The sequence below is a fragment of the Phyllostomus hastatus genome, unplaced genomic scaffold (assembly GCF_019186645.2).
Source record: "Phyllostomus hastatus isolate PE091 unplaced genomic scaffold, TTU_PhHast_1.1 phas_scaffold_345, whole genome shotgun sequence".
Classification (NCBI taxonomy): Eukaryota; Metazoa; Chordata; class Mammalia; order Chiroptera; family Phyllostomidae; genus Phyllostomus; species Phyllostomus hastatus.
In genome coordinates, this window is record NW_025334024.1 from 17127983 (window position 1) to 17150966 (window position 22984).

At 48.5% G+C, this 22984-nt stretch overlaps 2 protein-coding genes across 10 annotated transcripts in view; one reads left to right on the forward strand and one right to left on the reverse strand.

Annotated features, from left to right (window-relative positions):
- The window catches only part of DUS2 (dihydrouridine synthase 2), a 37334-nt gene extending 28091 nt beyond the window's left edge, over positions 1-9243 (reverse strand). The window contains exons 1-3 of one of the 5 annotated variants that reach the window (XM_045818903.1): positions 8487-8525; positions 7336-7418; positions 4412-4554 (exon numbers count right to left, since the gene is read on the reverse strand). In XM_045818903.1, coding sequence (XP_045674859.1) covers positions 4412-4537 — 126 coding nt within the window. In that variant the 5' untranslated portion in view covers positions 4538-4554; positions 7336-7418; positions 8487-8525. Of the gene's footprint in view, positions 1-4411; positions 4555-5453; positions 5475-7335; positions 7419-8408; positions 8428-8486 lie in introns of those variants that run through there. The other 4 variants (XM_045818901.1, XM_045818904.1, XM_045818905.1 and 1 more) reach the window with 4 other exon arrangements.
- Positions 9244-10262: 1019 nt separating this feature from the next.
- LOC123805980 (dipeptidase 2-like) lies at positions 10263-21367 on the forward strand. Of its 5 annotated transcripts, none has more exons than XM_045818906.1 (11): positions 10263-10373; positions 16690-17164; positions 17514-17640; positions 17951-18080; positions 18166-18307; positions 18584-18653; positions 18771-18947; positions 19333-19417; positions 20041-20116; positions 20781-20916; positions 21011-21367. In XM_045818906.1, the coding sequence occupies exons 1-11, from the start codon at positions 10304-10306 to the stop codon at positions 21269-21271; spliced, it is 1749 nt and encodes a 582-aa protein (XP_045674862.1). In that variant the 5' UTR covers positions 10263-10303; the 3' UTR covers positions 21272-21367. The 5 variants fall into 5 exon arrangements, with proteins under 5 accessions (XP_045674862.1, XP_045674863.1, XP_045674864.1 ...); XM_045818907.1 differs by lacking the exon at positions 10263-10373 and adding an exon at positions 15616-15747; XM_045818908.1 differs by lacking the exon at positions 10263-10373 and adding an exon at positions 16351-16470.
- Positions 21368-22984: the final 1617 nt, after the last annotated feature.

Genomic DNA, 22984 nt, shown 5'->3' on the forward strand with positions numbered 1-22984 from the left:
CCTGTGAGCCAAAGTGTTGCTGGTTCGATTCCCAGTCAGAGCACATGCCTGGGTTGCAGGCCAGGTCCCCAGTAGGTGGCATGCAAAAGGCAACCACACACTGATGTTTCTCTCTATTTCTCCCTCCATTCCCCTCTCTAAAAATAAATAAATAAATAAATTTTTTTTAAAAGAAGAAGAATGACCTTATAAAATATCAATGAAGTATTTGAGAAGACATCATAGCATGTGGAACTTACTCTCAAATAGTTAACAAAAAAGTATATATATATATATATATATATAGAGAGAGAGAGAGAGAGAGAGTCCAAATTATAAAACAAATCAAGGAAAATATTGACAGGTTAATCTGGGTAAAGGGTATATGAATGTTCTTTATCTATTCCTGCAACTTTCCTATAAACTCTATAAACTTTAATTTTTTAATTTTTAAAAAGTTACCCACTCTAGGCAAAGGACTTGAATAGAAATTTCTCCAAAGGTGATAAACCAATGGCCAACAAGCATATGAAGACATGGTCAACATCATTAATGATCAGAGAAATGCAAATCAAACCCACAATGAGCAAATCAAACCCATTAGGATGACTATCAAAAAACAAACAAACAAAAAAACAGAAAATAATGAGTCTCAGCAAGGATGCGGAGAATTGTGCACTGCTGATAGGATGTGTAAACCAGTATGAGTTCCTCAAAAACTTAAAAACAGAAATACTATATGATCTAGCAATCACACTTCTGGCTATATATCCAAAAGAATTAAAAATGGGGTCTCAAAGTGGTGGAATTCACACCAATATTCACAGAAGCACTATTCGCAACAGCTAAGAGGCGGAAACAACCCAAATGTCCATCAACAGATGGATAAACAAAATGTACTATATACATACAATAGATTATTGAGCCTAAAAATAGAAGGAAATCCTGTTGCAAACAACAACGTGGATGAATGTTGAGGACATTATGCTAAGTGAAATACCCAGACACAAAAAGATAAAGATTGCATGTTTCCCTTTGTATGAGGTTTCTGAAGTAGAATGGTGGTTACCAGGGCTTGCGGGGAGGTGGTAACACGGAGCTGTTTAATGGGTACAGAGTTTCTGGAGATCGGTTTTACAATAATGTGAATGTAGTTAACACTACTGAACTTAAACACTATACTTAAAAATAGGTAGGTAACATGATGGCCCTGGCTGGTGTGGCTCAGTTGGTTGGAGCATCGTCCCATAACCAAAAGGTTGCAGGTTCAATCCCCAGACAGAGCACAACCCAAGGTGGCAGCTAAATCCCCTTCCTGGCACATACAATCCCTGGATCGATGTTTCTGCCTCATATTGATGTTTCCCTCGCTCTCCCTTCCTCTCTCTCTAAAAGCAATGAAAAAAATGTCCTCAGGTAAGGATAAAAAAAATTTAATAAAAATAGTTAACATGATAAATTGTGTTATATGTTTCTCACCACAATAAAAGTAAAAAATTTTAAGTACCTATGCTGGTATCTGGGCCTCTTAAGAACACTGCCTTCTCCCTTGATCTTGCTTATTAAAAGGTATGGATCGAAAAGTTAAGTGACCCCTCCCAGTCTGGGCCACTGAAGTCCCGTTGTTCTTATAAAAAGGAACAGAAACACAATACATGAGGAATTCCTGAAAAACCGCCAATAGGGCAGATCTTGGTGGGGAGTGACCATAACAGCTCCCTAGACATTTGCGGAGTTGGTTCATCCTTTCTCCGCCTCCAGCTGCAGAGGGCTTTACAGGGCTTTGAAGGAGGTGCCTGAATGCCTTGTATACCCTCTGCCCTATATCCGGTCCTGTGAGGTAAGTGTGTGTGGGAGGGGGTCTGGCCATCCAATCCCACAATCAGGCCTCCTCAGGAGAAACCAGTTAAGATCATCCAGGCAGCTGATATTGTACAACGTTGGCCTGCAGAGGAACTCTGAATCCACCAGGGGGCACCAGGCACCACATTGTGTCATGCCCAGTACTTAGGGCCCAGCCAAGGAACTACACCAAACAGGGGCCGCCTGCCTGTGTCTCTTGCTTCTGCTATGCACAGGGGCTCCGTCTGTGTGGGGGGCCTAGGTCTCCTCCACCAGAAGCCCCTTTGTTCCGAAGCCATGTTGACTCTTCCAGAGTATGAGCACATTAAACATACCAAATAGTTTTGATCAGTCTTTGCTCTTCTCCTAACTTTGCACAGCCCTTGAGGAAAGGATTGATCACACTCATTAGAAGAGCCAAGCTCTGACCAATTAGGAAGGCCCTGGAGGAAAGGAAGGCCACGTTCTGAAGCCATCACATAAATCCTGTGCCCAAGACTTCCAAAGTGCTTGAAAACAACCCTAAGAAATTCCAAGTAGCTGATGGAAGTTCTGGAACCTGAGAGGTCACCTGTTTTCCTGTGGCAGCACTGCTCCCACAGCCCAGCTTCCATGACCCCATCACCGAGACCACTCCCCAGGGCCACACACACACAGACAGGGTCTAGAGCCGGCCCTGTGCTACAGTGCAGCCAGTCACTCCATCCTGGTGTTTCATTCCACGCCCCTCCCAGTGAATCAATCCCACTTTCTAGGGTCCCAGAAAAATGCTACCTGCACAGGAAACGTGAAAACCAAGGGAGCTGGATATGTAGGCACCACTGCCTTTTCCTCAATTTAAGCAATCCCCAGAATCTCTCCCTAGAATAGGTTTGAGCCCAGGTGAGCTGGTGGTTCTAAAGGCCTGAATCCCTTACTACCACTTGGTCCAAGAGAAGAATCCAGCAGGATGGTGGGGGCATAACTGAATCTAAAAACAAAGGGCTAACACTCAAGGACCAACTCTTACTTCCACTGAAGGTGCAAGACTTGGGAGAGAACAGAGAGTCATTAGAGTAAGCAGATAACCAATGGCGACAGCATGCAAAGCATGGATAGAGAAGAGAGGGATGCCGTATACTCTGTCTCAAAGTGATCATGGGGAGGGGACAGCTGGACAGAGATGGAGCTGGAGCAACAAGAAAAAAGCCAGAGGCTTCACCCTTGACACTAAGTCATCCTCTAGGACCTAGTTGGTCACCAAAGCCCAGTAAGACACAAACAGGAGTTTGTAGCAAAGAAAGAGCTTACTTTTAGGAAGTGGCCGGTGCCCAGAGACACAAGTGAGCTAATGCTAAAGACCTGGATCCTCAGTGGCTTCCAGGGAATGGGTTTTATAGGGGAAGATCATGAGTCATGGTGCCTAAGGGCATTAGTCAGGGTCACAGTCTCTACTGAGTGGTCGTTGAGAGGGCAGGGGGCGGTTGATCACTGCATCTAGTGTCCTGTTGTCAGCCCTGGTGTTACTTCATCTGGTGTCACAGATGGCCTGGAGCTGAAACACAAATGAGACCTAGACATCTCTAGTTTGACCTAAACTCTCTCTCTGGAATCAACAGGCCCCAGGCTTTGTTCCCAAGATTATCTGATATTCTATCAGAACCTCACTGTCCCAAGAGCTTAATGATTAAGGAAGTAGTTGTGCAAGGGAACTGAGTCGGGATGATGGATGAGGCCAGTTTAAATCAAAAGGAAAGAAAGGAGAAAAGGCCATGTTAAAGAAATAAAGTTTCTAGGAGGTTATAACAATGCAATATATAGAAAATGTATCATAGAACTGTACATTTGAAAACTATATGATTTTATTAACCAATGTCACCCCCAATAAACTCAATTTAAAAATAAAATATTGTCCTTTTTAGCCACAGTTCCCACTCCATCCCACCCTACCCCCAGTGGCTTTTAAAGGTGGAACTATCAGAAGCACTTGGGCAGCTTCTTCTTAAACGTCTCATATCCACTAAAGGGACATAACAGGGTTGGGGAGAGGCTGCCTAGATCATTCTGACACATGCCCAGTTGAGAACCACTGCTCATACTCCCTCATTATCCAGGGCCAGCTACTCCTGCAATTCTATTTTTCCTAGCAGATGCCTTCTAAACCTGGGTCTGAAGCCCTAATATTCTCCCAAGCAGCCAACAAGGAACTGGCCCACTAGCTACCACCACCAGAAAATCCTATGGCTCCCCAAAACCAAATCTATCCGACTTCCCTGACCTGAATCTGGGCCTCTTCCTCCTCCTCATAGCCTTGAGCTCATGCATCCATGTACTGAGTGTGTGCGAAATTCTACAGGGACCTGACATGACACTCGTCCATCCACCTGACCCAAGTACCCCGCACTGCCTCCACACTGCCCGGGCTGCAGGTCCTCAGCAGGGCTCACGGAGCTCATACATGTCATGGGTCTTCATCTCCTGATGCTTCCAGAGAGCACCTGTGAAGTCAGTGCCCATTCTGCCACACACCCCCACTCCCCCCGACCACTTCTACCCCCGGACAGGGAAACTGCGCTTGGACAGCTCTCTGGGGAAATCAACAGCCCCTTACCTCACAGTACACGATGTCCGCTCCATAGTCCAGGGCCAGCAGCCGCATTGGGAGAGTCCCTACCCGAACCATAGGAGCTAAGATGAGTTTGTTGTGATAGCACAGTGAGAGGCTGTTCACAATCATTCCTCCTCTGCTCCAGCCTGAAGAAAGGGAACACAAGAGTCAGAAATTCAAATGGAGAAATATCTCTTCTATTATCCAGGGCAAGCTTTCCTCCTTCCTTCCAACATAATAGTACTTTGTTTTCCTTTTCTCTGATCATAAAAATAACACATGCTCACTCATTCAACCAATAAATATTTATTAAGTGCCTAGTCCGTGCCAGTCACTATCTTAGTCTTTGGGGATACATTAACGAACAAGACAGACAAAAATTCCCGATCTGGTAGAGCTTTCAATCTAGTTAGGGAACACAGTGGGGGAAAAAAACCCAGTAGGCATAACAAACAAGTAAATTAGACAGTATGTTGTAAATTCAGTACAGTTGGTCCTCTGTGCTGTGGGTTTCATATCCATGAAGTCAACCAACCACAGATCAAAAATAAGCAGGAAAAAAAAAATCCCAGAAAGTTCCACAACACAAAACTTGAGTTTGCCACATGCCATGCACTACACTGAATTGGTGTGAGTGATATGTAGGCATGCCCTGCTGTAGCCTATATACAAATATAGGCTGTATATAAAAACTACCCAATTTTATATGGGGATAAGGATTTTGGTATCTGTGGGGATCCTAGAAGCAATGCCCCCCATTTCCCACAGCCAATCCATCATTAACTCCAGCTGAAATAACCTTCAAAATATAACTTCCGTCTACCTGCTTTGCTTCATTCCATTGCTACCATTGCACACTAAGCCAGTCTCCTACTGGATTTCCCCAATTCTACTCTTGCCTCCTCCTATCCACTGTGTTCACAATAACCACTTCTCTATTTATCCCCTTTAACGGCTTCCCACTGAGGTTAGGATAAATTCCAAATCCCTCTCATGGCCCATAAGGCTCTGCAAGACATGTCCCCGCCCACCTCTCCAGCCTCACCTTGAGTCCCTCTCCCCCTCACTCTCTGCTCTGGCATATCTGGTCTTCTTCTTCTTTTTTAAATAAAATCTTAAAACAATTTTTTTTCTATTTTTAGAGAGAGGGGAAGGGAGGGAGAAAGAGAGGAACAGAAACATCAATGTGTGGTTGACTCTCGTGTGCCCCCTACTGGGGATGTGGCCCACAACCCATGCATGTGCCCTGACTGGGAATCAAACTGGTGACCCTTTGGTTCGCAGGCTGGTACTCAATCCACTCAACCTCACCAGCTAAAGTCACCATGGTCTTCTTTTAAAGTCTCCCACCCAAACTTGCCCTGGCCAGTGTGGCACACTTGGTTGGAGTGTTAGCCTATAAGCCGAAAGGTCAAAAGTTCGATTCCCAGTCAAGGCACATGCCTGGGTTGTGGGTTTGGTCCCCGGTCAGGGCATGTACAAGGGGCAACTAATCAATGTTTCTCTCCCTCCCTTCCCCTCTTTCTAGAATCAATAAGCATGTCCTCTGAGTGAAGGTTAAAAAATAAAGAAAGAAAGAAATGAATGTCATTATCACCTGAGATCCAAGGAACAACTGTTTTTAAAACTTAGGGAGTAAACAGGCAACGTAAATTACCATAGAGCCCTGGGAAAAAATACTACCAAGTTAGGCCCCTATTTCCAGAAGCTTCCTTTTTTTTCCACAATAAATAAATCCTTCATATTTCTAAAGCACTATGCTATAAAATATGTATCTCAATAACAACTAGAAGTTATTTAATGTCTGCTGTGAGTTGAGGGAGAGGGACTTAAGCAGTAATTGATGAATTGACAAGAAAAAATTAGGGACTATGGGCAGAGACAGGCTCCAATCTCTGTGAGATTTTGAGGCAATCACATTGTAATGGCTCGGGAATGATGAGAAACCAGTCACTAACCAACTACTCTGCCCTAAATATTTGGACAAAACCCAAATGCAAATTCATATCTATGTATTATTCTTTTTAAATAATTCTTCAATGTATCTGTTCTGGCTTGGTACAAATGAACGAAACTTATTGGATCAGACATTCAATGAGCTATTTAGCTAAGAGACTAGGAACCCTGAGTTCTTAGAATTATAAAAGTTGTACAGAATCACATTATCTTGGAACATCCTTGATATCAAATACCCTCTAATATGTCACCCATCAGTGATCATCCAGCATGGGTGTGAACTTTTCAGTGATGGAAATCTCAGCGCTCTCAAGACAGATCAGGGCAATTCCAGTTGCTACAGCAGTTCTTTATATCGAATTCAGAATCTGCCTCCCTGTCACCCACTAGTCCCAGTCTTGCCCTGTGGAAGGGGACACCCCACAGCATACCTCATCTCTTTCCCATCTGGCACACTTCCCAAATACATGAGGACAGTTTCGTTCTCCCTAAAGCTTCTCTTCTGCAGCTTTACCTTCTTGAATCACTCCTTCCTATGTTTATGATTTTTAGGGGCCCCCAAAGGCATTACCAGCATGGCATCAGTGTGCCTGCTACAGATTCTGGGACTGGGCTGGGGCTAGAACAACAGTTTGGCAAATAAGCCTTCCTGAAGTAAAAGTACACGTGGTAATCTCAGCCTCTCTTCAGTCCCCATCCTGTAGGCAGGGTTTCTCAACAGCAAACTTGACATCTGGGCCAGGTAATTCTTTTTTGTGAGGAACCATCCTGAGCTTTGCACGATGTGTGGATGCCAGTTATGACAACTAAAAATGTCTCCAGACAGTGTCAAATGAGGGAAGTGGGGTGACGGAGGTAAAATTAATGACTACTGTCACTACTTGAAGCTCTCTCTGTTGCTTTAACAGGTAACTCTCCAGAAAAGTCTACTCATGTATCAAAATGGTATTTGAAATTTTAGAAGTACTTATCTTTTTCATGGTATTTGATGAAACTAAAACACCTTCTCCAGGCCTGGCTGGTGTGGCTCAGTGGATTGAGCCATACTACTGGCCTGCAAACCAAAGGGTCACCAGTTTGATTCCCAGTTAGGCACATGCCTGGGTTGTGGGCCAGGTTCCCAGTTGTGAACATGTGAGAGGCAACTGTTTTTCTCTCACACAATGATGTTTCTCTTCCTCTCTGTCTCCTTCACTTTTCCTCTCTCTAAAAATAAATTAATAAAATCTTTTTAAAAAATAAAAACAAAACACTTTCTCCAGATACTAAGAACCTCCCAGATAATTAATCCACACTTACCTTATCTCCCACCCCAGGCACTGGGAACTACAGAAAAGATGACACCCATTTTCCAGCTCTATGAAAGAATTTTGACTAGTATAAGGTTTATTTGCAACCTGAACATCTCAATTCATGTAAAATATTCTGCCTGACATGGGCCGTGTGAGACAAGCCACGTACCTGATCACTCCGTAGAGTAGCAGTACCCTCCTCACTACTATTCAAGTAACTTACTATCTGACTTGGAAACCAGTGGAGGCGGGCGGAAGGCAAAAGTGAGTTCAGGATGAGAAGGTGGGTGGGGTGACAATGTAGTGGAGTGTGAACCTCAGGTGATAAAAGAAAATGTGTGAACAGACAAGTACGCTGCAAATAAAGTCTGAAGACCTTCACTGACATAATGAGCTGAAGGCCACCAGCTTGTCGTCTGGGATCCCAGCTGGGCAGGGGTCGGGAGTCCGGGGGGTCGGGGGCAGGGGAGGTTCAGCCTAGATCCACCACACCTGGCCCTTGTCTCGGCCCCCCGGCACTGTCAATCATTCATACTCTTAAACACTTATCACCAGACCTTGTGCGAGGACCACATCTGTAAAAATATCGCCGCACCCTCGGAGTTTACAGTGGCAGACCAGCACTGAAAAAGCTATCACCGGGGTGGTGAGCGCGACAAAGGAGAACAGCAGGGATCGGACACCCAATCGCCAGAAGCCCTCCACCCTCCTGGTCCCTAAGGCCAGGGCCCCGTCGCCGCTTATCGTCTGACCCCAGTCCTGCCTCCATTGTGCACCCTTCCTCAAGGCTGGCCCGAGTCTGGACGTCGCCGACCCCTGTTCGGACTTACAGACCTCGCCGGTGCTGAATTCTACAGAACCTCCCTTCTTCTCAAGGTTCGCCAATTCCGCGTGTGGTACTGAGCCACTCCAGCCACCGTCTGCGAGGCCTTGGCGCACCAGTGACGTCAGTACCGTGCGCCTCTCCAGCAGCGAGGTAAATATGGCTCTAGTATGGTCGTCTCGGCTTTCGTTGCTTGCGCCTCGTTTGTTTCTGGCACCTCGACGGGACCTGGCGGTTAGCGGTCCCGATGAGCCCTTACCAGTGGTGCGCATCCCACGGGCTCTACAGCGGCGGCAGGAACAGCTGCAGAGTGGGCGGCGGAACTCCCTGCGGCCGGTGCTGGTGCGACCCGGCCCGCTGCTGATCTCAGCGCGACGGCCAGAGTTCAACCAGCCGGCGCGCCTCACGCTGCCTCGCTGGGAGAGCGCGCCACTCGCTTCGCGGGGCTGGAAGAATAGGCGCTCCCGCTGGGACCACTTCTCCATCGAGCGCTCACAACGCGAGACACCAGCATTGCGTAACTTATCCGAGGGCAGCTTCTCGGATCTGGGTCTGGAGCCACGGGTATTGCGCGCACTACAAGAGGTTGCTCCCGAAGTCGTTCGACCCACCACGGTGCAGTCGAGTACCATCCCCCCATTACTTCGCGGCCGCCACGTCCTTTGCGCAGCGGAAACAGGCAGTGGCAAGACTCTCAGCTACCTACTCCCTCTGCTTCAGCAGCTCTTGGCCCGGCCAAAACCAGACCCCCGCAGTATCCCAGCTCCTCGAGGCCTGGTCCTTGTGCCTTCGCGAGAATTAGCCGAACAGGTGCGGATCGTGGCCCAGCCCTTAGGCAACTTCCTGGGACTCCAGGTGCAGGAGTTAAGGGGAGGCCGTGGCATGGCTAGGATCACGCAGCAACTGTGCAAACAGCCTCTAGCTGATGTACTAGTGGCCACTCCGGGAGCTCTGTGGAAGACTCTGAAACGGCAACTGATCAGCCTGGAGCAGCTCTCCTTCTTGGTATTGGATGAGGCAGACACGCTATTGGATGAAAGTTTCCTGGAACTCGTGGACTACATCTTAGGGAAGAGCCATGTAGCAGAAGACCCAGATGACTTAAAAGACCCCTTTAATCCTAAAGCTCAGTTGGTACTAGTAGGGGCCACATTTCCCGAAGGTGTAGACCAGCTGCTGAGTAAAGTCGCCAGCTCAGAGTCTCTAACCACTATCACCAGCTCCAAGCTCCACTGTATCATGCCACATGTCAGACAGACATTCATGAGGCTGAAGGGAGCAGAGAAGGTAGCTGAGTTGGTGCAGATCCTCAAGCGGCATGACAGAGCAGATAGGACTTGCTCCTCAGGAACTGTTCTGGTGTTCTGTAATAGCTCTAGCACTGTGAACTGGCTAGGCTATATTCTGGATGACCACAAAATCCAACACCTAAGACTGCAGGGACAAATGCCAGCCTCAATGAGGGCAGGTATCTTCCAGAGCTTCCAGAAGGGCTACCGAGACATACTTCTCTGCACAGATATAGCTTCTCGGGGCCTGGACAGTACCCATGTGGAGCTAGTTGTCAATTATGATTTCCCTCTCACCCTGCAAGACTACATCCACAGAGCCGGGAGGGTGGGCCGTGTAGGGAGTGAGTTGCCAGGCACCATCATCAGCTTTGTTACTCACCCCTGGGATGTGGGCCTGGTTCAGAAGATTGAACTGGCAGCTCGCAGGAAGAGAAGCCTTCCAGGACTGGGGTCTTCAGTGAGAGAGCCTTTGGCCCAGCTGACATGAATGTGGTGCCATAACAGTGATCTTTCCCTGTGTGCTGCTGCGGGGATGAGCACACTCCAAAGTAGGATGCTGCGGGCTGCCCACTCACCTCCCTGCAGGTCTGGAGAGCAGCTAAGTATGACTCTTTGTAATCTTTCACGAGTCGTGAAAAATAAAGTACACTTTGGTTTTATATTATGTCATGATCTCCAACAAAAAAATGATGTTTTTCTGAGTTCTAATAACAGTTACCACTGGGGCAGCACTCATTGGATTGAGAAAACTCACATTCCAAAATGCACACCAAAGATAAAGTCTCTTTCAACTTTTAGTTTGTAACACTTAGATTTTATTTTCTGCCTCCACAACATTCTTTAAGCCCCCATAAAAGGGAAAGCTGATGTGACTGGCAGTAGAGAGTTTTCTTTATCAATACTTGGAAAGCTTGAGCACTCTTGGTGAAATTAGCCTTGGGAAGTCCTGGTGAAAAAATAAAAGGTGGACTGATACAGAAGTATTGCTTGGTGTACATTTCTAGTCTGCCTTTTTCCTCATCTGTTGGTGATGGCGGAAGAGGAGAGAGGAGTACGGTATTTTACCAAACTGGCAAATTAAGCACATAGCATCCTCTCACCCTCTCCTAGGCTCCAGGCTCTGCAATGTTATACAAGCTACGCCTGAAATGATGACTACTTCAGTGTCAAATATAGTACTCCACAAAACACTTAAAAGTGCTTACACGCTGGAAAGGATCAGGTTGTAGAGAACAGAAATGGGCCCAGGGAAACCTTTGCCAAAGGAGAATATTGTGCTAAATGTACAGTGAAGCCCTATTTTTTTATGTGAAGAAACAGGCTCAGGGGGATAAAAAGAACTTGCTCAGAATTACACAGTAAATAAAAAATTATTTTAAAGGATTACAAGGAAGAGCAACCCATGGTGAGGACGGGGGGGATTTATCTACATAAGTTATCTAAAAATCAGGAGTCGGAATTTTGAACATGATAGGTGATTTATGATATTAAGGAAGTATTGAGTTTTTGAGGTGCCATAATAGCATGGTAGTGAAGTGAGTTTTCTGTACTTATATTTAGGTATAATGGATATATACATTTCAGGTATACAACACCGAATGATTTGATATTTGTATATATTATAAAATGATCACCACAGTGAGTCATTAATGTCTGTCACCATACATAGTTACCACATTTTTCCCCAATGGTGAGACTTTAAAGATGTACTCTCTTAGCAACTTTCAGCTATACAATACATACCATTAATACAGTCACCTTGCTGTAGAGTACGTCCTCGTGACTTGTTTTATGAATGGAAGTTTGTACCTTTTCAGATTTTATTCATTTACTTTTGGAGAAAGGGGAAGGGATAGAGAAAGGGAGAGAAACATTGATGTGGGAGAGAAACATGGATCGGTTGCCTCTCGAACACACCCCGACCGGGGACCAGACCCGAAACCCAGGCTTGTTCCCTGATGGGGATCAAATAGGTGACCTTTCACTCTGCGGGAGGACACCCAACCAACTGAGCCATACTGGTCAGGGTGGAAGTTTGTGCCTTTTAACCCCCTCACCCATTTCACCCATTTCCTCCCCTCTGACAACCACTAATCTGTTCTCTGTATCTATGAGGTCATTTTTGTTTTTATTGTGGAGTCCATATATAAATGATATCATGGTATTTTTCTTTCTCTGTCTGACTAATATCACTTAGCATAATGCCCTCAAGATTCATCCACGTCACAAATGGCAACATTTCCTTCTTTTTATGGCTGAATAGTATTCCACTATCATATAAATGCCGCATTTTCTTTATCCATTCACTCATTGATAGGCAGATGGGCTATTCCCATATCTTGACTATTGGAGAAAACACTGCAGTTAACAAGGGGGTGCACATACGTTTTTGAGTTAGCGTTTTCTTTTCTTCGACTATATATACTCAGAAGTGGAATTGCTGAGCCATATGGTAATTCTGTTTTTAATTTTTTGAGGGACTTCCATACTATTTTCATAGTGGCTGCACCAATTTTCTTTTCTGCCAACAGCGCACAGGAGTTCCCTTTTCTTCACATCTTTGCCAACACTTGTTATTTCATCTGGTTGTTTGTTTGTTTAACAGTAGGCCTTGGTTGGTGTGGCTCAGTGGATTGAGTGCCAGCCTGCAAACCAAAAAAGGTTGCCAGTTCAATTCCCAGTCATGGTGCATGCCTGGGTTGCGGGCCAGGTCCCCTACTGGGGGCGTGTGAGAGGCAACTGATGGATGTTTCTCTCACAAATCAATGTTTTTCTCCCTCTTGTTCTCCCTCCCTTCTCCTCTCTTAAAAATAAATAAATAAATCTAAAAAAAATAATAGGTGTGAGGTGGTATCTAATATGTGAGGTGATATTGTGGTTTTGTTTTGCATTTCATGATGATTACTAATGTTGAGAACCATTTCATTTACCTGTTGACCATCTGTACATCTTTGGAAAAATGCCTATTCAGATTCTCTACCTTGATCAAACTCAAAGTCCCTGTTAGGACCTTTTAGAAATACAAACTTAAATATGGCTAAAATAAATGTCTGATTTCCTTTAAAATATTCTGTAGAACGGTATGTATATGGTATAAATGAAACAAGATTGGCCAATCAGTCGATAATTGTTGAAGCTGGGGTTCAATATACTCTTTTCTCTACTTGTTTCATCTATTTGAAAATATACCTAAAAAGTTAAAAGAAACAAAAAGTAAGAGTTTCTCAGGTGCAGCCTGATGTTCAGCCAGATTTGGATTCAGTGAGGCCCCAGAAGGGCACCTACCTTCACAGGGTGAACTGGCCCGCGGGCACTGTGGAAAGCAGGCGGAGGAGGGCTGGCTCACTGAGTTAAACACCAGAAGCACAGAGGCCTATGGGACAGGGTGTGCGGTGCACAGCATGTCATTACGGAAGACAGGTCTGACAAGCCTGAGAGATGAGCAGGCTAGGTTGAGCAAAGAGATAGCAAGTTTTAACTTAAGGCTGAATGAGGAATCACATGTCCCGTGAAATAAATGTTTGATTGGTCAAGAGTGGCTGCCCGCACCTGGTGCCCTCACAGCCCACCCTTCTTCGTGCTTATGACAGCACGTACGATAGATAGCTGAAGACTTGTCCAGGGTGGATGGGCTGGGATGGGAGCAAAGGACAGAAAACTACTTGAACAGCGATTAAAATAAAATTTAAAATATATATATCTTAAATTTTTAAAAAAAGACTCGTCCAGCCCCTTTACTGTATACCCCAAGCAAAGAGCCAGCGCCAGCTGATGATCAGTAAAGGATATCTGGAGAAATGGGTGTATGTAAGGTAGTCAAGGCTTCTTCTGGTGAGAGAGGCAGAAACTGGAAGTTGAGAAGTTCAAGGAATCCTTGTCTAACTTGCCCAAGAGGGCATCATTGCGTTCTCAGCAACCGTTCTCCCCACACCTGTCCTCCCCCTCAGCCAGATTCAAGGAGAGTTCTGTTCCAGGGCCAATGGACTACTCTCCCACCACTGCTGGCTTCTCCAGATGGCTTCTTTGTGTCCCATGAACCCTCACTGAAGATAGGGCCAGTTCAAGCCAACCCTGGTGAGCCTGGCAGTGGTGAACAGGAATGATGGGGCATGTGCAGAAGCAGACAGGGCAGGCCTCCTTACCAAGTGACTCGTGGGCATTCTCCAAAGTTCTGTCCCCTTGGGGCCTGAAGCACCTGCACAGTAGGATAACAGATGGCTAAATACATTTGTCCTCCACAAACTCTCAGTTCCACTGTCCTCACTAGCTGCCCCCAAATTTAGAAATTCCCTTGCCCAGCATTATGGATTTGGATTCAGAGAGGACTCCAGACAGAGGAGTTCAGATGTCAGCAAAGGGCATCCATCAGCTTGGGCAACTGCTTTGTACCTAGAGTTATCACAGAGGGAGAATAGAATTGGGGGGTGGGGGGGAAGCTTGAAAAGCCTGGGGTTAAGGAAACTAGTTTTAGATTCCAGCTCCACCTGCCAGCTCTCGGATGAGAAAGTGAGGTTTATCTAGCTGAGCTTCAGTGTTCTCCTAGAATAGGAGGCTGGCCAGAACCCTACCCCATGGGCTATCGTGAGGAAAGCTCATCAAACCTGTAGCACAGCTCCAAGTACACAGCAACATTGGCTGCTCTGACGTGCCGGCACTCTTGTCACCTGCCTTTGCCCTGTGAAAGACAGGAAGGCAGCCTCCTGAGCTCCAAGTTTACCCGTTCTTCAACGGATGTTTGTTGAGCATCCTCTGTGTGCAGGTGTAGTCCACGTGCTGGAAAAAAGTGGCCGTAGCCTCACTGAGTTTGCTTGCCACCTCCAGCAGGGGCAACCACACAGACTGCTGTCTGGAGGAAGATGAGGAGGAGGAAGGAGAGGTGTCAGCAAAACCTGAACCTGAGCAATCCAGATGCCCCTGTTTTTACAGAGAGTAAGTCACCAAAAGACTCTGGATTTGGCAGAGTACTCCATGATATGCTCCCCATCTCTAGGCAACTGAATGTCACAGTTCAGGAGTTGCTATCTGAATCCTGGAGACTCTGTGGAGGGCCTCCCTGGACAGTAGGATAACAGATGGCTAAATACATTTCTGTATACCTCAAGCTCCTATACCTGAGGGCCTTCCAACCTGCTCCCCCCCCCCACCCCAGGTTATGGCACTACCTCAAGGACATGGGACAGCATGCAAACCAACCTCAGAACAAGAGTCCCAAACCCTGTGGGCTTCACACCTAAGTCACCAGAATATCTGGTCCCCAGAAGCAGCCCAGTCAGACATGTCAAACCTGTCAGATACCACTTGAAACTTTGCTTTGGGGACCTTATGTGCTGGAGCTTCTGCACTGACTGATAAGGAAGAGTCTGGCTGCTAGAGGACCTGAGTCATCATTCATTTCTATCAAAAAGCATGCCCTGCCCTAGCTAGTGTGGTTCAGTGGATTGAGTGCTGGCCTGCAAACTAAAGGGTCACTGGTTCGATTCCCAGTCTAGGGCACATGCCTGGGTTGCAGGCCAGGTTCCCAGTAGGGAGCACACAAGAAGCAACGACACACTGATGTTTCTCTACTTCTCTTTCCCCCTCCCTTCCCTCTCTAAAAATAAATAAAATAAATAAAATTAAAAAGCAGCCCTAAGAGTGTTGGATGCAGATCCTGGCAAGAGTGCTAGAGAGAAAGATAGGGATTAGGGAGAAGGCTGAATGGAAGTGAGATGCCTTTGTCGTTACTGCATGTCTAGCAAGATCAACAATGGCTGCCTTTTGAGGAAGGAAAATATGCAAACTGTGATAAGGCATATCTTCCATATATGTATGTGCATGTGTGTGTGAGGGTGTGGGTGCGTGGGTGGAGGTTCCTGGAAGAGACAGCTAGAATGAGAACCTGAGTCTGGGAATCAGGTGGGGCTTGTCACGCAAGGACAGGAACTTAGTCTTCAACGTTTTCTGAGAGAGCTAGAGCCAGAGGAGCCACAGGATAAGGTGGGTGGTGCCACAGAAAGTGCCAGGCCTTTGCTTAGAACCTTTCTTGCTGACCTCAACAAGGTTGGGGGCTTCCACGCTGAGGTAGGAGGGATCCTGGCCAGCAGGTCAGCCACCAGCTCTGGGAGAGATGTTGCTGGGATTGGGGGCTCTGCTGCCCTGGAAATGACTCATTTCCTTCCACTACAATGGCCTAGTATCTCCGTTTCTGCTCTGTTGTGTAAATTTAATGTTCCTGACTTTCTCCAGATGCTTGCCCAGTTCACATCCCCAAAGTCCCTCCATTCAGACCCTGGGGAGATGTAGGTGTACTGAGGAAAGAGCTCTTTCCTGAGGCTGCCTGGGGAAGATGGGGAAGAGGGGCTTCTGACATTTCCCAGTTCCTGACTGGAGTCCCCAGGGGTGGACAGGCAGGTTGGGGAATAAGGTAGGGGAAAGAGAAGGTCAGGGGCAGGGGGTTTTTCCTGAATCCAGAGTCCATAAACTTAACCCCTTGTGTCCAGAGTCTATCTCCTCCCCCACACTCAACCCAAGTGACCCAGCACAGGAAAACAGGATGCCCAGAGAACACTGTGATCACAGAGGCACCGGTGCATGGCCCTAGGCGTGTCTAAGACATACGACAGGCAGATGGGACATGATGTGGTTGGGAGAGGTCACAGGGCCGAGGACCACCCTGAGGCAGAATCACTCCAGGCCCTCTTTCTTGAGAGCAAGGCTCCAGTAAGTGGGAGGAAAAGAAACCTGGGTCAGCTCCATCGGAGCAGTGGGTGTAGGGAGAGGGGCAGGATGCGGAGCCCGCCTGCCATGGGAGGCTAGTTGGCGCAAGCACGGGAAGCCGACCCAGCACCACCGGGGCGCCCTCTGGGCCGGAAGCGGGAGGGCGGGGCCACCTCCTGGTGGGAGCGCAGCACAGCAACGCAGCTCTCTGCTTTCCCGTAGCAAGGTCCTGTGACTTCATACGCCTCTCGCGAGGCCGCACTGTTGAGTCACCTGAGCCGACCGTTGGGACCCCTTCGTCGCCTTCTACGCTTCTACTGCCTCTCTCAGGCCCTCGAGACCAGCCCCTGCCAGCTTGCCCAGACCTGCGCAGCATGCGGCCCGCGGGCCTCGAGTGTCCCCGCATGCTCGACCAGCGGCCTCTGCTGCGTCTGCTGTTCCTGCTGTTGCTGCTGTGGCAGCAGCCAGTAACCTGCGCCCAGACCACGCCGGGCGCCACCAGCGCCCCAACAGCGCTGGACACCGCTAGCACCCCACCCACACTTGGCACTTCCAGTGCCCCAACTAGGTCAGGAACCCCTACTGACTCTACTGCGACAGGCACCCTTAGTGCCCCCACCTCGCCAGGAACTCCTAACGCCCTGAATCTGCGGGATCGTGCTCGGTCCTTGATGCGAGACTTCCCACTGGTGGATGGGTGCGTAAGTGCGGTGGGTGTTGGGAGGGAGCTGTGGAGGCCAGGCTCACCCCTGGGCTGAGGAGGGAGTCCTGAGCATGCAGGGCCAATGAGGAGGTTCCCTCACACTGTTCCTCGATGCCCTTTTTCATTATTCATGGAAGCCCTTTCCCCTCCTCTGTCACCTTCTCCCTAGTGGGAATGCCTTAGCCCAGGCCTTGGAGGGTCCTAGTGTACTAGTCTGTGTGACAGTGTGGGGTGGGGAACGCCTGGGCTGGCCCAGGCAGGGCAATATGTCTTAGCTTATCCCCAGGCCTGAAGGAGTCCACCCATTTGCCCCTGACCTGACCTTTCCTTGACCTCCTTCCAGCCACAACGACATGCCCCTAGTCCTGAGGCAGTTTTACCACAACCAGCTACAGGACGTTAACCTGAACAATTTCAGCCATGGCCAGACCAGCCTGGACAGGCTCAGAGACGGTCTCGTGGGTGCACAGGTATGGGGCAGGGACATACAAGGTGCCACTGGCTGCTTAGGAATATGGAATCTCTTGGGCCCTAGAGATCATGATATGTTAGTTACATGGGAATTCAGTTACCATAGTGACCCAAAAAGTGGCACGACATGGATGCTGGGGGCTGCGTGGGGCCATGGTGAACCAGCTTGGTGCGTATCCAGGTACCATGGAACAAGCAGTTCATTACATGTGAACTCTGGGTCCACCGGGTGCTGTGAGGGCCATGGAAGCTGTGAAAGGAGGAGCTCCAAAGAAGCCCCTGCCCAAGCCGATCCCTGGCTTTCCCCAGTTCTGGTCAGCCTACGTCCCGTGCCAGACGCAGGAACGGGATGCCCTGCGCCTCACCCTGGAGCAGATTGACCTCATCCACCGTATGTGTGCCTCCTATCCTGAACTGGAACTAGTGACCTCAGCTAAAGGTAGGAAGGCTGGTGGGGTGGCGTTAGGGACTTGACTGCGCTACCCTAGCCTCTGGAAGTGACCACCTGACCTACTTGCCCCCAGCTCTGAACAGTACCCGGAAGCTGGCTTGCCTCATTGGTGTGGAGGGCGGCCACTCACTCGACAGTAGCCTCTCCGTCTTGCGTACCTTCTATGTGCTGGGTGTGCGATACTTGACGCTCACCCATACCTGCAACACACCCTGGTGAGCACAGCACAGATGGCACGGGCCCACTGCAGCACTGGGACCCAGACCACACTTGACCCCTGGGATCTGGCTCTGACCCTGAAGTGGGGAGGGGAGCTGGGTAAACTGAGCAAGACTGGATCCCCAGCAGGGCCCTTCTACTGCCAGGCACAGCCCAGCTTGGGTTCCTGCTCTTGCTCTAAGGGGGTGTGGGGATAAAGGGTTCAGCAGGGCATCAGGCTCTGGTGGCCAAGTCCTGGCCACCAGTCAGACTGCCTTCCGGCCATCTTGCAGGGCAGAGAGCTCAGCTAAGGGCATCCACCACTTCTACGACAATGTCAGCGGGCTGACCAGTTTTGGTGAGGTGAGAGCCCTAGTTTCCTACCCTCCCCACATGCATGTACACATCCCACCTGTTTCCTACAAATAAACGCACATACATGTGCACCCCTGATGCCTTCTCCTCAACCTGTACCTGCAGAAGGTGGTGATGGAAATGAACCGCCTGGGCATGATGGTAGACTTGTCCCATGTCTCAGACGCCGTGGCGCGACGGGCCCTGGAAGTGTCACAGGCACCTGTGATCTTCTCCCACTCGGCCGCCCGGGGGGTGTGCGAGAATGCACGGAACGTTCCTGATGATATCCTGCAGCTTCTGGTGAGAGACTGCCCTGGCCCTTGAACCTAAAGCAAGAGGTTTGAACGAAGAGTCCTTGAACATGAGCCCCAGCTCCTTCAACTCCCTCAAACCCTGGGCTGGACATCTGCCCCACAAATTCCCAGTCCACATCCCTGAAATCTTGAACCAAAGAGAGGGTTCTAGGTGGTAAATACTCCTCTAACTCTTCAAACCCAGGGCCAAAACACCACCTAAACCAGGGCCGAGACTCCTCTATTCAAAAAACCAGAGAGATGAAGTCTCCTCTGACCTCAGAGCCAGGGCTGAACACCTTCCTCAAAGGGGCCCAGCGGGTGGACAGGCAGGTGCTTGTGCTGGGTGTGGGGGGAGACCAGGCTGAGAGTCCACTTGTCTACCCATGCAGAAGAAGAATGGTGGCATCGTGATGGTGTCCTTGTCTATGGGGGTGATGCAGTGCAACCTGTTAGCCAATGTATCCACTGTGGCAGGTAAGCCCACCCTGAGCTCTCTGAGCAGCTCTGATTTGGACCTGAAGCTTTGGAGGGGGACCTCAGAGCAGCCAACACATGTGACCCACCCATTGGCAATAAGCAAAAACCCCAAAACAGACAGCACACAGCACCTTGCTGCCACGTAGAACTGGAGCTGCAGAGTGGATAGCACAGTACCGGTGACTATAAGCAGTCGGACATGAAGCCTCTGTAGGGGCTCCCAAAGTGCCCTGTTCCTGCCTCTGGCCAAGGGAGTGGGAAGCCCCTTGGGTCTCAGTGATCTTTGTCCATTGTACTCTTTGTCCCTCTCTCCTCTTCCACACGAATGGAAGGGAGCACTCACGGGCTCTCACGGAGACTTCAGGCAGGGAGAATCCTGATGTGAAATGGCCCAAACTGGTGGCTCCAGGATCTACCCCAGATGTGAAGTCCAGTATAGAGCCAGCTGGGATCACATCAGGTCAAACCTCAGGGCTCTCAGGTTGGCACACTGGGCGCCAGGCCATGAAGTAATTGGCTTGCACCGCCTACAGGCTGCAAGAAGGGGAATCGCTAGAGGCCAGTCCCCACTCCCCAGCCCAGCCTGGGAAGCCCCGCATCGTTGACTCTCTGTCCCCTAGATCACTTCGACCACATCAGGGCAGTCATTGGATCCAAGTCCATTGGTGTCGGCGGAGATTATGATGGGACCAGCCGGTGAGTGCTCGCCTGTGGCTTGTCAGGGGCTGGCTGTGCAGCAGTGGGGCCTTCACAGTCTCTGTGCCCACCACAGCCTGGTCCTCCCGGCCTTTGGACCTTGACTGCAGCCACAGGCCTGCTGGCCCACCTGGCATCTTCCCTCCCGGTGTCTGTTTCCTGGGCCCTCCTGTCTGTCTGTGGCCTATTAGCCACACTCTAGGTCATCATATTTGGCTGAGCCACCAGACAGTGCTCATCTGCCCAGCATGTGCACTCATCCCCAGTGGGTGCAGGCAGACACACTGCATCTGAGCAGACTTTTAGCAATGTCTGGTACAGGCTGACCATCTTTTCTGCTTGTAGTTGGGTCTGTGCGTGTAGAGGTTCAACCCAATTTTTAAAAAGCTTTTCTTCTTTTTATATATAGAGAAGAAATTTGCATTCAGTGAAAGGCATAGATCTTAACAATTCAATTCAAATGAGTTTTGATGAGTATTCAAGGAGGTCTTGGTTCTGAAAGATGAATCACGGAAGTGAATCATTTACTGTCTCCCAGCCTCCATTTCCCATATCTGACCAGGGCTGGGGTTCAGTGGACCTCGGACACATAGCGCTGTGGTTCTGAGTCAGGAGCAGGGAACAGGTCTGGGCTCCAACATCTGGCTGCCTGGCGGCCATACAGTTTCCCTCAGGGGCTGGAAGATGTGTCCACATACCCGGTACTGATAGAGGAGTTGCTGAGACGGGGCTGGAGTGAGGAGGAGCTCCAGGGCGTCCTTCGAGGAAACCTGTTGCGGGTCTTCGCACGAGTGGAACAGGTATGCTGGGCTGGGCAAAAGAGTCACTCAGGGGTCTAAGCAGGTGTGTCAGGGGAAGGTGCGGGAGCTGCTGACCACCAACTTCTGCCTCTAGGTGCGAGACAAAAAGAAGGAGCAGAGGCCGTTAGAGGATGAATTCCCGACTGAGCAGCTGGACAGCCCTTGCCGCTCCGTCCTCCCACAGCCACCTCAGAGACAGAAACTGATGGTTCCAGACCAGAAACTAACCGAGACTCCTAGGCATAGGATGTCTGAGTTGTCATCTAAGAATTCATTCTCAGATTCATCCCCCCACATGATCCCAAGCCTCACAATTATTGCTGTCTTCCCAGTTGTCATTCTGTGGCTCTGGTGACCCAGTTAATCCTGTCAGATGTGACTTTAGTAGCTGTGGAGACCCCACAAAGTTCCCCCTTCATGCAGGCACAAGTATTTCCTGAAAATAAATATTTTAGACTGGAACCAGGTGTGAGTGTCTTTCTCTGTGTGGGTCTGATGGCGCAGGCTCCCAATGCTGGCGGTTGGTGGGGACCCTGCAGGCCAGCCACCAGGAAGACCTGCTGGTAGTGGCCTGAAGAAACCCTGGTGGTTGGGCTCAGTAGTGGAGGAAGACATGGGTGGCTCTGGCCACAAGAAGGTGGACCCTACTCTGGGTACCCTCTGAGTAGCTCCTCCCAGTCCCCATTTTGACCCACTGAGGGAATTCCAGTTCACATCCCCAAGAAGGGAACCTGCCTGGATTACAAATGACTTTTGTGCCTATTTGGAGAGAGCCCAGAATGTCAGGCTACATATGGGCCATGGGCCTCCAATGGCTGTACTGCCCTGGATGTAGGCCCACCTGTCCCTGGCTCTGCAGGGACTTCCTCTCTGAGAGTCACAGGCTACTTAAAGACAACCACCCCATCTTACCCCCAGGGCATTAATAGTAATGGCAACTGCACTTATTGCTAAAATTAAGAGTTAATACATTAAGAGTTAATAATCAGCCCTGGCTAGTGTGGCTCAGTGGTTTGCATGCTGGCCTGCAAATGAAAGGGCCCCTTGGCCATTTCAATTCCCAGTCTAGTACACATGCCTGAGTTGCAGGCCAGGTCCCCAGTAGGGGGCGCATGGTAGGCAGCTACGCATTGATGCTCCCCTCTCCTTCTCTTTCTCTCTTCCCTGCTCTAAAAATAATAAAATCTTTTTTAAAAGAGTTAATCACAGCTAATAATAATAAACATGATCATTGATAATGGCTAATAAAAATAATACTGATAGTCATAAAAGCAGTTATATTTTTAAAAAATCATATTAACCTGAGGAACAACAATACTGACCTGAATTTTCAGTAGAAATAATGGAAATATATACACAGTGGAATATCTTTAACTTCATGAATGAAAGTAGCTATACCATCATAGTGGCATCTTGTAAAAGAAGTTACAGTGAACTGCAGTTACTTAAAAATTATTTGGTCAGGAGAAATTGTCACATGTGCACTCTCTCAACAGAATATGAACTAAGTGAAGAAGTAGGTTTGGCAAATATTTTTTATGAGTTTGCTTCCGTTAAAGCCAGGATGGTAAAATTATGATTCTGGTTGGAGATACACAAAATTATGGAAATGCGAAATAATGTCATGAGCTTTAATACACCTACTTTCTAGCTCTTTAATATTTTTCAACTATGCTAATGTTCTAGAAAGGTTAGCCACTAAAAAATACCCTAAAATGTACATCAGGGCACATTTTCCTCTTCCCCCCGGCTCCCAGTTGGCTGGGCTCTGCACCGGCACTCAGAGAGTTGTAGTAGTGCCTTCCATTCATTTCACCTGTTCTCTCCTTTCTTGACTCCTTTTGAAGCAACTGAACAGCACTCTGAAATCACCTTAATCCCATTTAAGATCCTTCTAACCTTAGCTGATCCAGCTCAGGGTCCACTTAGGAAGAAATGGGAAGGTGTAGGGCAGGGGGGCGTCAAACTCATTTTCACCGGGGGCCACATCAGCCTCACAGTTGCCTTCAAAGGACTGAATGTAATTTTAGGACTGTATAAATGTAACTACTCCTTAACATTAAGCAAG